Source organism: Pan paniscus, chromosome 16, assembly GCF_029289425.2.
Source record: "Pan paniscus chromosome 16, NHGRI_mPanPan1-v2.0_pri, whole genome shotgun sequence".
Taxonomy (NCBI): Eukaryota; Metazoa; Chordata; class Mammalia; order Primates; family Hominidae; genus Pan; species Pan paniscus.
The window spans coordinates 67,962,698-67,976,033 of NC_073265.2; the positions used below are offsets into that span (position 1 = coordinate 67,962,698).

General features: G+C 52.5%; 1 protein-coding gene and 1 pseudogene across 1 annotated transcript; both read left to right on the top strand.

Annotated features, from left to right (window-relative positions):
- Positions 1-1,716: 1,716 nt before the first annotated feature.
- Positions 1,717-9,508, top strand: LOC134728398 (COMM domain-containing protein 4-like; annotated as a pseudogene).
- A 17-nt stretch (positions 9,509-9,525) lies between these two features.
- Positions 9,526-13,234, top strand: LOC117978284 (COMM domain-containing protein 4-like). Its single transcript, XM_063596867.1, has 3 exons — positions 9,526-9,740; positions 9,901-9,981; positions 11,469-13,234. The coding sequence occupies exons 1-3, from the start codon at positions 9,608-9,610 to the stop codon at positions 11,612-11,614; spliced, it is 360 nt and encodes a 119-aa protein (XP_063452937.1). The 5' UTR covers positions 9,526-9,607; the 3' UTR covers positions 11,615-13,234.
- The last annotated feature ends 102 nt before the right edge of the window (positions 13,235-13,336 follow it).

Below are 13,336 nucleotides of genomic sequence, written 5' to 3' on the forward strand. Positions count from 1 at the left end.
GGACCCCAGGACACAGCTGAACACTGCACTCTACCCTGGATGCCTTCAGATGGGACCATGGGAAGGAAGAGGGGCTACCCCTGCAGGGGGCCAGGACCCTGGCCCATGCTTGCTCCCCGCAGCAGGCACCTCCTCTCCAGATTGATGTCACCTGATTCCTGAAGGCCTGGGCTACTGACCAGAGCCCCAACACCCTCACCAAGGCCTGTTCTTACATCAGAGCAGCTAGTACATGAGTTCGGAGCTGAAGTGGGCGGAGAGAGAACACAGGGCTCTGTTAAGAGTTCTTGGCTCCCTGCTGTGGTAGGCCCCGTAGAAGGCCCCCCAAAAATTTGCAGCTGCTGTAAGTCACTGGGAGGAAGCTGCAGCAGACACGTGTTTCTCAGACTGGTAGATGCAGAGGGGTGTCCGGAACCCCAACTGGGAGGCCCAAATGTGGCAGTGCAGGATTCTAGCCAGCTCTGGGACCCTGGGCAAGTCATGTAACCTCTCAGAACCCCATTCCTGGTCACCATGGGGCTCTTGTGTGGATGTAAACAACCCTCAGGCCACTTATGTCCCATCAGTGGAAGCCTAGCATGGGTGGAGACCCCCAAGACTGAACTCAGTGGCAGGATCCAGCCTTCCCAGCTCTTCTACATAGAGCCCAGAGCTAGCAGGGTGGGCTGCCTGGAGAAGCAGGCACTCCTGTGGGCTGGAGAACATGAGCAGGGGCCCCTTGGGGAAGGTAGAAGAGGCTGTGGTCAGTGGAGGCCATAATGGGGCAGAGGTTGGGCAGAAGGGGCATGATCGGGGAATCTGAGACCCAACAGAGACTGGACTGAGGACTCTGTGCCACTCAGGCAGTGGAAACTGAGCTATGGCTGGGACCCATGGTCCTGAGTGAGGCCTGGCCAGTCTTGGAAGCTGTGCCAAAGGTGGCTTCATGTAAGGGTGCATCTGAGCACTTTTTTTTTTTTTTTTTTTTTGAGATGGGGTCTTGCTCTGTCATCCAGGCTGGAATGCAGTGGCACGATCATAGCCTCAAACTCCTGGGCTCAAGTGATTCTCCCACCTCAGCCTCCCAAAGCGCTTGAATTATAGGCCTGAGCTACAGAGCTGGGTTTTAAATCTTAATATCTCCTCCTGGTCTGCTTCCCTGGCTGACACACATGCTGGCATCTTGCACCTAGACAAACATGTTTCTGGACTTGGTTCCATTTGTTCTGACGGGCTTCTCTCTCTCAATGACCGCACGTTACATTATTTGGCTATTCTTACACATTTCCGTATAGAACTGAGGGTTAGTGTATTAATGTCAAAGTTCTACTGGTTTTTCGAGGCTGGGTGGAATGTTTGGGTTAATTTAGTTGTGGGCATCTTGACAATATAGGCTTTTCCTCCAGGAATGGTGATTCTGGGACGCAGGTTTTGCACATTCTGGTTTATTGCTTGGCTCGCTGCCACAGAGGGATGGCACTGCTCCACACACCATGCCCTAGAGATGTCCCACCTTATCTGTCTAAATCAAGCTGGATGTTCTCAGCTGACAGGATATCATATCAGTGCTGTGGGGACTCACTCCCCTCAACCCGAGACGAAGTGAGGTGGAGACTATGGAGCAGATCCGTGCCGACTGCATTTGCCCTTCCTGACCCGCACTGCTGCTGGGTGGGGCTGTGTCTGAGCTGATAGAGGGCATTGATTTGGGCATGGGGAGGGGTCAGTACTGGAGAGATGCCCCTCACCTCCCACTTGGTCACCAAGGTCCCCGACTTCCAGGCCTCAGTCACCACTAACGAGGTGCTGCATGGGAACAAAGCGTAGGCCCACAACCTGGAGTTCAGGTCACTCCTCCTTCCAGTTGAAGCCTCTATCCCTCCCAGGTGATTCCAGCCTCATTTCTCCATGGGCCAAATATCCTAAGCAAAGGCCTGGACAGGGGGTCTTTATCCAAGTGCCCAAAAAGCACATGCGGAAAGGCTCTGCATGCCCCCTGTGGCCTGTCAGAGGTAAGAGCCTGCCCGTCAAAATGCACAATCCTGGTTCCTGCAGGGAGGTGAGGAGGGGAGGCAGAAAACGTCCATCTCATTCCTTCAGCAGGAACCCAAACTTGGGAAAGCCAGATGCAGTACATTTCTTAATGATCCTGATACTTTTATAACTGGTTACAGCTGGGTCACATGCACAACTGTTTTCCAACATCTTTCAATGAGCCACATAACACCATGTAATTTATTTTTTTATTTTTATTTTTTAAGGCTGGGGGAGTGGCTCACACCTATAATCTCAACATTTTCAGAGGCGGAGGGAGGAAGACTGCTTGAGGTTAGGAGTTTGAGACCAGCCTGGGCAACACAGCAAGACCCCATATGCAACAGAGAAAAACGCTGTTTCAAAAAAATTTTTTTTGAGTACAGTGGCATGATCACAGCTCACTGTAGCCTCCAGCTCCCGGGCTCAAGCGATACTCCCACCTTAGCAGCTGGGCCTCTCAGAGCGCACCACCACATCTGGTTAATTTTTAAATTTTTGATAGAGATGCAGTCCACTCTGTTTCCCAGGCTGGTCTTGAACTCCTGGCCTCAAGAGATCCTCCGAGTGCGACCTCAAAATGTACTGAGGTTACAGGCATAAGCCACCATGCAGCCCCTGCAAAATCAAACTGTTCTTCAGGTGCTTCTTTTGGACCTCTTAGCTAGACTGCCATTGGCAAATACTAGTTTATTATCTTCCCACGTTTATGTTAATGGATTTCCCATGTTTTATTTGTCTAGACTAGGGTTTCTCAACAGCAGCACTATTGATGTTTAGGGCTGGATAATTCTCTGTTCTGGAGCTGTTTGCACCTCACAGGATGTTTAGCAGCATCCCCAGCCTCCGCCTGCTACATGCCAGTAGCACTCCTCAGTGTGACAGCCAAAATGATTTCAGATATTGTCAAATATCCCCAGGGCAGCAAAATCACCTCCAGTTGAGAACTGCTGACCTAAAACCCTCTGGAACAATGTTAGATCACGGTAATGATAGCACATACTGCTCCTGACCTTAATGGGAATACCTCTAGCATCAAAGTATACTAGTACCTGTATACTACTGCCTGGGCTGTTATTAGTACACTGTATTAGTCCATTCTCACTCCACTATGAAGAAATACCCAAGACTGGGTAATTTATAAAGAAAAGAGGTTTAAATTGACTCACAGTTCTGCATGGCTGGGGAAGGCCTCAGGAAACTTACAATTATGGCAGAAGACACCTCTTCCTAGGGCAGCAGGAGAGAGAAGGAAAGCCGAGCAAAGGGGAAAGCCTGTAATAAAACCAACAGATCTCGTGAGAACTCACTCACTATCACGAGAACAGCACGGGAGAAACTGCCCCCATGATTCAATTATCTCCACCTGGGCCCACACCCTTGACACGTGCGGATTATTGCAATTCAAGAAGAGATCTGGATGGGGACACAGAGCCAAACCATATCATATCCTTTATATTAGCATACTGTATCAAAGTATAATTTTCTTTTTTCTTTCTTTTTTTTCTTTCCTTTGAGAGAGAGCCTTGCTCTGGCTCTGGCTGGAGTGCAGTGGCATGATGTCATCCCACGGTAACCTCTGCCTCCTGGGTTCAAGCAATTCTTGTGCCTCCACCTCTCAAGTAGCTGGAACTACAGGTGTGTGCAACCACACCCAACTAATTTTGATTTTTTTTTTTTGAGTACACATGGGGTTCAACATGTTGGCCAGGCTGGTGTCAAACGCCTGGCCTCAAGTGATCCCATCACTTCAGCCTCCCGAAGTGCTAGGATTACAGGCGTGAGCCACTGCACCCAGCCTGAAGTATAATTTTCACAATGTGAAAAGCTTGACTTTCATACAGATAATGAAGGAATATGTATAAGATATTTTCTTTAATTTACAAGGGAGTCAGCAACACAGTGAAGCTAGTTAGAGGAGCGTTTTGAGAGACAGTGTCTGTAGTGCTCCAGGAAGGGCATTCCGAAATGCATTCTGAGATAGAGACAAAACTTGTTAATATCCTATGGGAGGCTGGGCATGGTGGCTCACGCCTGTAATCCTAGCACTTTGGGAGGCCAAGGTGGGTAGATCACTTGAGGTCAGGAGTTCAAGACCAGCCTGGCCAAATGGTGAAACCCTGTCTCTACTAAAAATACAAAAATTAGCCAGGCACGGTGCTGGGTGCTTGTAGTCCCAGCTACTTGGGAGGCTGAGGCAGGAGAATCACTTGAACCTGGGAGGTGGAGGCTGCAGTGAGCCGAGATCATCCCACTGCACTCCAGCCTGGGTGATAGAGCAAGATTCTGACTTAAAAAGAAAATCATATTGGGAAATAAAAACGTCATCTTTGGGAGTTATCTTTTCTACTGGACAGAAATCTGTAAGCTAACATATATACATATTCTCCAGTATATTCATAACATATTCTGTACTATATTTCCCTGCACTAGTGCTTTTCAAAGCATGGTCTCAAATTGGAAGCATCAGCATCACCTGGGAACATAGACATGCAATGCTTAGGCCCCACCTCAGTCCTACTGAGTTAGAAACTCTGGTGTGAGGCCCAGCAGCCGGTTTCACAAGCCCTGCAGGGGATGATGATGCACTCTAATGTGTGAGGACCACGGCTCTAAATAGTCAATCTTTAATAGTCAAACAAGTATCTATGAAACAATGCTCCCGTATAACATTAAAAGGGCGCACCATCCACCTTTTAACTTTATTTCTCAATTTAGATATTTTGTCTGATGTTAAATTTGCTGTTTTGTTTCTCAAATACTCTTAAGACAGTTTTCATCTGTTCCTAATTTTCTCTGTTTAAATAAAAAATGGTTTTCCAAATCTGTCCATTTTACTCTTCTTTAACCTATTGATAGGATGAAGTAAAAGTTGAACCATTCTTACCTTTATTTTTTTTTTGAGACAGAGTCTCACCCTGTTGCTCAAGCTGACTGAAATGCAGCGGTGCAATCTCGGCTGACTGCAGCCTCCATCTCCCAGGTTCAAGCGATTCTCGTGCCTCAGCCTCCCGAGTAGCTGGGATTACAGGCACCCGCCACCACGCCCAATTCATTTTTTTTTTTTTTTTTTTTTTAGTAGAGACAGGTTTTGCCATGTTGGCCAGGCTGGTCTCCAACTCCTGACCTCAAGTGATCTGCCTGCCTCAGCCTCCCAAAGTGCTAGGATTACAGGCATGAGCCACAGCGCCCAGCCATTTTTTTTTCTTTTTTCTGAGATGGTCTCCTTCTGTTGCTCAGGCTAGATGGAGTACAGTGGCGACATCATGGCTCACTGCAGCCTCCACCTCCCATGCTCAAGAGATCCTCCCACCTCAGCCTCTTAGGTAGCTGCGACGACACGTGTGCACCAGCAGAAGCAGCTAATTTTTTGTAGAGACCGGGGTCTCCCTATGTTGCCCAAGCTGGTCTAGAACTTGTGGGCTCAAGCGACCCACCGGCCTTGGCCTCCCAAAGTGCTATGATTACAGGTCTTATGTTCTTAAAGTTTTTCTTTGACATGGTATAGGATAGTCTAGTAACTTAACATACTGTGGTTTTCAACAGGCTAGCGCTTATGATCTGTAAAAGAACTCTTCAGAGGTGAGCTCAATTTTACCATGAATTGGGACACTTTCCATTTCTTTCTATTCTATAGAGCAGTTTACTTGTCATGAGCTCTGTCTTTTGAAAACTTGAAAGCCTGCAGCAATAAAACCAGCTGCACCTGGTGCATGGGATAGGCATGGAATTGAGGAGAGAGTTCAAACTACGGTCAGCCCTCTGTATCCTCGGGTTCAAGATCCTTGGATTTAACCAACTGTGCATCAAAAATATTTGGAAAAAGTAAAACAATAAAAAGCAAAAAGTTATAAATACTTTATAACAGGTACTTACAAAGCACTTACGTTGTATTAGGTATTACAGTAATCTAGAGATGATTTAAAGTATACGGAAGGATGTGCATAGGTTATATGCAAATACTATGCCATATTATATCAGGGACTTGAGCATCAGTGAATTTTGGTATCTCTGGGGTCCTGGAACCAATATCCTGAAGTTACTAAGGGATGACTGTCTTCAGTTTCTTCTTTGGTTATTAGTTTATTCTCTGATGTATTTTTGCTGTTGTTTTGTCTTTTTGTTTTTGCCTCTGCAAGTCAATGTCGGAAACTTAGCTGTTCTAGACTACCATTAGCTCAAAGCTACCAGTAAGCAGACTACCACTGCAACCTAAGCAACCGATTTTTTTCCCCATCAGATTGGCAAAAATTAAGCATCTGTTGATGTTGAAGCTGTAGGGAGTTTTCCTGAGCATGTTAATTATGACAGCCCTTTTTGTTAGGCACCTAGACGATTCATCAAAATGAAATAAAATACCCATGCGCTTGAAGAAGTTATCTGGTTATTTCCTTATCTGAGTGCTGGTTATGTGAGGTGTACAGTTGATGAAAACTTATTAAGCTTTATATTTATAATAGGTACAATTTTCTGTATGTGTAGTAGACTTCAATAGTTTTTAAAATGTCTTTTGCCACAGCCCGCAGCTGTGTATAATGCTATTCGCTTAACAGTGGAAAACATGGCAATGACCTGAATCCCCCTGGCTCCCGGGATCCTACCCCCTTAAGTTAAACAAATGAAATAACTTCCACTGTCCTTCCTAATGCCTTAATTCGGTCCTCAGTTAAACTGATGGTGGGCGCTGTTTTTTTTCCAGGGAACGATTCTGGGAGACGGAGGAGGAGACGCCAGCATTTCGCCCCCGGCCCCTCGATTGGGCTGCGGTCCGCTCCCGGCCTCACTCGAGCAGGCCGCGCCCTCCCAGAGGCCGTTAGTCCAAGTCAAGTGATCGTCGACTCAGTTGACCCCGTCGGACCGGAAAAAGAAATCCCCGGGCCCTGGCTTCCTGGCGCGATGATGAGGCACCAGGGGTGAAGCGAGGCGTGGGCTGCTGGAGCGGGAATGAGGGGGCGCCAGTAGCTCCGGAAACGGGTGGAGGTTGTCTGCCCTGGCCTCTCCGCAAACAGTGTGTGCGGGCGTGAGAAAAGTCCACCGCTACTCCGCTCCCGAGACAGGGGCGGGTAAGACAGCGCAGGCCGGCCGGCTTAGAGTCCCCGTGCTTCCCTGGGGAAAGGAAGGGCCCCTGCCTCCCGGGGCAGGAACTAGGGCTTGTCTGGAGCTGGGAGTCCTTTCGGGTCTTCCCCAGCCACAAGAGGACCTCCCAAGGACACCCCCTTCCCCAGCCCTGCTGTGGGACTTAGACAAGAACGCGCTTAGAATCAGGATCACACTTCCACACTGTTAGGAAGCCCCTTCGCTCTTTCCAGAGCCAGAAAGTAGTAGTTTTGGGGTTGAGACTTATCCATCCATCCATCCAGTCCATCCATCCCTACGTTCTAAGCGCCTAGTCTATACCATGAAGTGTGCTGGGCACTGGGAGGACCTGAGCTGCCGAGGGAAGGGGAAATCGGAGGCTTGAATTGGAGTCATAGTCAAGGCTCCAGGGGCAGAGACCTAACTGCGCCTTGTGTGTAGTGCTAAGGGGGCTTCCTGAGGGTGCCTTCAACCTTAAAGGCGGATGGCAGGAGCTGGCTGGCTGAAGTACAGTTTGTGTACCAGGGGTTGGGAGGCAAGGGTGGGAGGCGTGTGTCTTCAGACAGGGAACAGCATGTGCAGAGACTTCAGGTTAGAGAGCGCATGACTCCCCAGGAATGAATGCATTTCCCATAGCTGGGAGAGTATTATCTGCAGGTTAGGGAAGGATGAGGCTGGACAAGTAAAGACCAAATCTTCCTGACTGTTGGATCACCACAATCAAGATAATGAAATATCCACTGGCCCCCAAAATTTCCTTGTGTGAGGGGCTATTTTAGGAAGTATGATCAAGAAGGGCGGGCCTGGCTCGGTGCAGTGGCTCACGCCTGTAATCCCAGCACTTTGAGGGGCCGAAGTGTGCAGATGACCTGAGGTCAGGAGTTCGAGACCAGCATGGCCAACGTGGTGAAACCCTGTCTCTACTAAAAATACAAAAAAGCCGGGTGTGGTGGCGCATGCCTGTAATCTCAGCTACTTGGGAGGCTGAGGCAGGAGAACTGCCTGAAGCTGGGAGGTGGAGGTTGCAGTGAGCCAAGATTGTGCCATTGCACTCCAGCCTGGGCAACAGAGCAAGACTCCATCTTTCAAAAAAAAAAAAAGAGGGGCTGGTCTGATGAGGTGTCACTTGAGCAGAGAGTGGAATGAAATAAAGGATAGCAAGCCACGTAGAGAGTGCAGCAGGCATGGAGGTGGGAGCGAGGCTGGTGTCCCCGAGCAGCAGCAGGGAAGCCGGAGTGGCTGGACTTGTGTGGGTATGGGGAAGAGGGGAGAGAGGTCACTCATCTGTGTGAGGCACAGGACTTTGTTTTATCTCCTGCTGTACCCCCAGCTCTTAGAGTGGGAGCTAGCACAAAGAAAGATGCTCAATTGATGTTTGCTGAGCAGATGAATGCCTGGAGTAGACCAAAGAGCAGGGTTTGGTGGCAGGGTGGGTCAGGGAGAGAGTTTCCTCAACAGCCTGGTGACAGGGGAGAACAAATGGCCAGAGGGTGTCCATCTATGATGGGGACCAGGGGTCCCTGATGGGCAGCAGTGTGGGAGACACACGGATCCTGGCCACACCTCAGCCTTCCCTCCAGCCTGATTACCTGCCTCCCTCCCTTGCAGAGGTTCTGGTTCTGTGGTGATCTGGACTGTCCCGACTGGGTGCTGGCAGAGATCAGCACGCTGGCCAAGATGGTTGAGTGCACAGGGTGTAGTCTGAGTGGAGGAGGGGTGTTGGGGGTGGGGATTGTGGGTGTAGATGATGGTGAGGTTTCTCTGGGGCTAGGGCCTCAGTGCTCTCAGCCTGTGCTACCATGCTTTGTGACCTTGATCAGTGGCTGGCCTGCTCTGAGCCAGTCCCCAGGAAGGAGGGGTGAGGTTTGCCAGCCTGGCTGATGTAAGGACTTCCCTTCCAGTCCTCTGTGAAGTTGCGGCTGCTCTGCAGCCAGGTACTAAAGAGCTGCTGGGACAGGGGAATGATGTGAGTACAAGATCCAGCACCCCATTGTCCCATGCCCTTATGACCCCTCCTGCCCTGAAACTGCACTAGGCCCAGGGAGACAGGTGACCCGGCCTCGCAACCTCTCTGGGCACCTCCCATACTTCTTTCCAGCCGGTCTGTTCCTTATTGCAGGATCCAGGCTGTAGGTGAGGGGCTGGTGAGCAGGGGCCTGGCACCCCCTGAAGGTCTCCTTTCCCCATAGTATGAGAAGATCCTGAAGCTCACAGTTGACGCTAAGTTTGGTGAGTACCCCACTGAGTCCACAGGCCCCAGGCAACCCTGGGACCTTGGCCTGGTGCCTGGTACAGAGGGTCCCCGCACCCCTCCCAGCAGCATCCTTAACCTGCCTTCCCTAGTGGAGGAGCATGAAGGAAAGAAAGACATTGACAGTCCCACCTTCCTGTCCTCTGCCAGCTCCTGATGGAGCAGTAGCAGTGCCCACAACCCTTAGGAAGCCTTGGGGCCTTGAGCTGAAGTTAATAGGGCAACTGGGAGGTGGCTGGAGCCACAGTGACACCCCCTGTCCCAGCCATGGGTCCCTCAGGGTCAGGCGATGTGAAGGCCACAGTGGCAGTGCTGAGTTTCATGCTCTCCGGTGCTGCCAAGCACAGTGTCGATGGCGAATCCTTGGCCAGTGAACTGCAGCAGCTGGGGCTGCCCAAAGGTACGGGTTGTGGTTGGGCAGCTGGACAGTCTGTGGGCCAAGGTCTGCTAGAGAGCAGGCCAGGCCCTGTGAACCTGAGGTGTACCCTTCCCTGTCTGGGCCAGAAACCCAAGCCCAGCCCCCACCTGCTACCTCCAGAGCTTCTCCATTCTACCCCCAGAGCACGCGGCCAGCCTGTGCTGCTGTTATGAGGAGAAGCAAAGCCCCTTGCAGAAGCACTTGCGGATCTGCAACCTATGCAGTAAGTATGAGGCCAGCCAGGGTCCAGGCTCATTCTAGAAGGTGCACGCAGCACACAAAGTGCATGGAGAGTCCAGGGAGATGACCTAACCATGGTTACATACCGAGCAGCCGCAGAGCCGGGACGTGGCCCTCAGTCTCCTGACTCCGCGCGCTCTGTGATGTGTACGTACAGGATCAGACCTTGCCCTTTCCTCCTGGCTGACCCTTCCTTAGTCCCCTGTGCCCCATGTGTGAGCACCCAGCTCACTCTCATTCCTCCCTCTCCAAAGCATGGTCCCTGGCAGCACGAGTGGCAGAAGGGACAGCAGAGACTGTGGACCCCTCAGCTGCACCTAAGACCTCTGTGGGGTCTAGCCGTGTGTGCTGGGGGAGGCTTTTGGCCACCATTTCCCCCTCTGTAAATGAGACCGATATCTGTGGCATGGAGGACAGGAGGCTGGTGTGAGTGCCAAGCACTTGGAGCAGGGACGCAGTGAGCATGGACGTGGGAGCAGGGGTGTTCCTCAACTTTATGCACCTTGGGGATGGGAGTGGGGCTCCCTGCGTGGGTTGACAAGGCATTGTTTTCTCCCACCCCACATTTGTCCCAGCCCTGCAAGTCCAATCCTTGTGGGTCTAGGAGGGAAGAAGCCCATGGCTGTGTGACCTCAGGCTGGTGCCTGGCCCTCTCTGGCTGTGAGTTCCTGGGAAAGTCAGCACCCAAGGCATGCCCTCAAGTTTAGCACTTTGACAAGAAGGGCGGGGACACTGGGATCAGGCCCAACCCTCTGGCCCCAAATCCCACGGCCCCAGCTGGAGGATGAGGAGATGCTGAGCTTGGATGGGGGAATCAAGGGTGTAAAGGGGCCCGCTCACCCCTTAGCTTGGCTCAAAGGTTCAAGGCGTCAAAGGTTCAGCCTGCGACTCAGGAAGGAGAGCTGGCCCAGCCAGACACTCACCAGGACAAGGGCAACTGTGACGAGCAGGAGGCCCAGGATGAGGAGAGCCACAGCATAGCTGGAGATAAAGGCATCCAGCAGGCTGGAGGCTTTGGGGCTGGGAGTGCCTAGAGCAGAGCAAGAAGGCCATGGCCTGGCGGGGCTTTGCCTCCCAGACTTCTAAGAAGACAGAATCTGGGCCCAGAAGCTGCTGCGGGACCAGAGAGCTGGGACTAGGAGCACCTTGGAGGGCTCCATGAGGAGGGGAGGCAGGCTTCAGATCAGGGCATGTGGAGGCAGCGAGCCCAAGGGAGGAGGCAGAGGGACAGAGGGAGGCGGGCCTGCAGAGGGAAGGAGGTGATGACCGTGTCTACCAAGAGGCCCTCTGCCTCCCACAGGGTGTGCAGACCCTGGCGTGCACAGTCCCACACGACGGCCTGGGCTGGCGCCACCCTGAAGAAGGTGGCACCCACTCTGGCGGTCAGTGGGTCCGGCCTGCTGAGAGGATTATCACAGACTTCAGGGGACTGTGCAGCCTTGCGGGACTAAGGGAGGTCATCTCTTCCAGCCTCCTGTCCTCAACCCCACAATGCTGTTCTGAGCCCTGGGTCACCCAGGGCCACCCTGGACCCACCGGAATTCCTCCACCACCACTTGGTCAAAGTTCTGCAGAGATCTGAGGACGAGGGTCAGCTGGGGGTCAGGAGAGGATGAAGAGGGTCACAGCTCTAGCAAACGAAGCTTCATTCCTGGTGGTGCCTGGCCCACCCCTCTGCTGCCAATCTCAGGCTGGCCCAGCCCTGCAGAGTAGGTGCCCAGAGGCATCGTAGCGGTTCCTGTCATGCTGGTCTCCCCCCGGGGCCCCCTCTGGAGCCTGGTACCACAGATCTCAGGGTAGGGGGTACAGCTCAGTCTCCCTTCCCCCTCATCCCCCTCATAGGGGCTTGGTCCACCAAGGCCCCTGACTGCTAGGGGACCCACACGCATGGCCTCCTTCTTTCTGACTGCTGGCCCTTCCCCAGCCTGGATACTTGAGCCCTGGGCAGAGGGGTAACGATCCCAGGACTGTCTTCGCAAGCAGAGAGGCTACTTGGCACCAGGCCCTTACTCCTTGAGCTGAGCTCAGCAGCAGGTGTGTCACCAAGGTCCCCTGGGCAGAAGGAGCTCAGCCCTGAGGGCCCATCACTCACAACTCCTGCATGTTCCTGCTAGGCATCCACCCTGGGGACCCAGCTTCCCCCTGCCCCCAGCTGCTGGCAGCCCCGTCTTGATTCATCCAGGGTCCTGGAGGCCATGCCAGGAAGCAGCCAGCAGCTGGGAGGAGCACGTGGTGTTTCTGCATCTTTTTTAATGGAGCTCCCGTGGGTGGGAGGGGCTACAGACTCAAGGGAGACTGCAGGCCACCCCTTCCCCACTCCCTGGCTGGGTGGGCTTCCAGCTCAGGAGTCTGACTGGAAGGATGGGACCGTGCTGTCCCAGAGGCAGGTCTGAGTAGTCCAGGCCCAGTTTTACCCTCCAGCAGGGCCCCTTTCATTCATTTGTCCAGCTGGCTTTGCCCAAAACCCAGGTGATGTCTATGTGGACTGTGTCCCCTGTCCCCAAGGGGAGTCTGGCTCCAGTCCTGGCCTGGAACTCGGAGACCTTAGAATTAGAGGCCACATCTGGCAGGGTGGACCAGCCAGGGCAGGTATCATGTTGGCAGCCCCAGACCTGACACCACGGCTCCCATGTCCCCTCTCCACTTCCGTCCTGCACATCATCTACGCTACGTGCTGTCTCTGATGAATCCAAGCTGTCAGCTTCTGTCAGCTTGGCCGGGAAGTCACGCTGACCGTAAGGGGAATGGTGCAGCCTGAGTTGGGGGCTGAGTGGGAATGGGCCTGGTGTGGGGTGGGGGAGGTGGGGGCGAGGCGGGTGCCTGGCGCCTCTCTGCTCATCTTCCCTTCTCCTTTGCCCACAAAGGAGGCATCTTCTCCATGTCCCTCTGCCACCCTGGGAACATAAAATTCTGCCCCAGGTCTGTCTTCCTTTGGACATAGCCCACCTACCTTCCTGTGGGACTCAGGGCTTTGTTTTGTCCTGTGGCCCACATGAGAAGCAATTATCCCTGCCCTGCTCAGCTGAGAGAGGACAAACTGAGGCAGAGCAGGGGAACAACTCTGTCATAGTCAGACTGTTAATGGCAGAGTCAAGACCAGCCATTCCCTGAGTGTCAGGTCCAGTGGACACTGTATTAGTCCACTTTGCGTTGCTCTAGAGGAATACCTGAGACTGGGTTATTTATTTATTTATTTTTGAGATGAAGTCTAGCTCTGTCACCCAGGCTGGAGTACAGTGGCACCATCTCAGGACACTGCAACCTCTGCCTCCTGGGTTCAGGCTACTGTCCTGCCTCAGCCTCCTGAGTAGCTGGAATTATAGCCATGCACCACCATG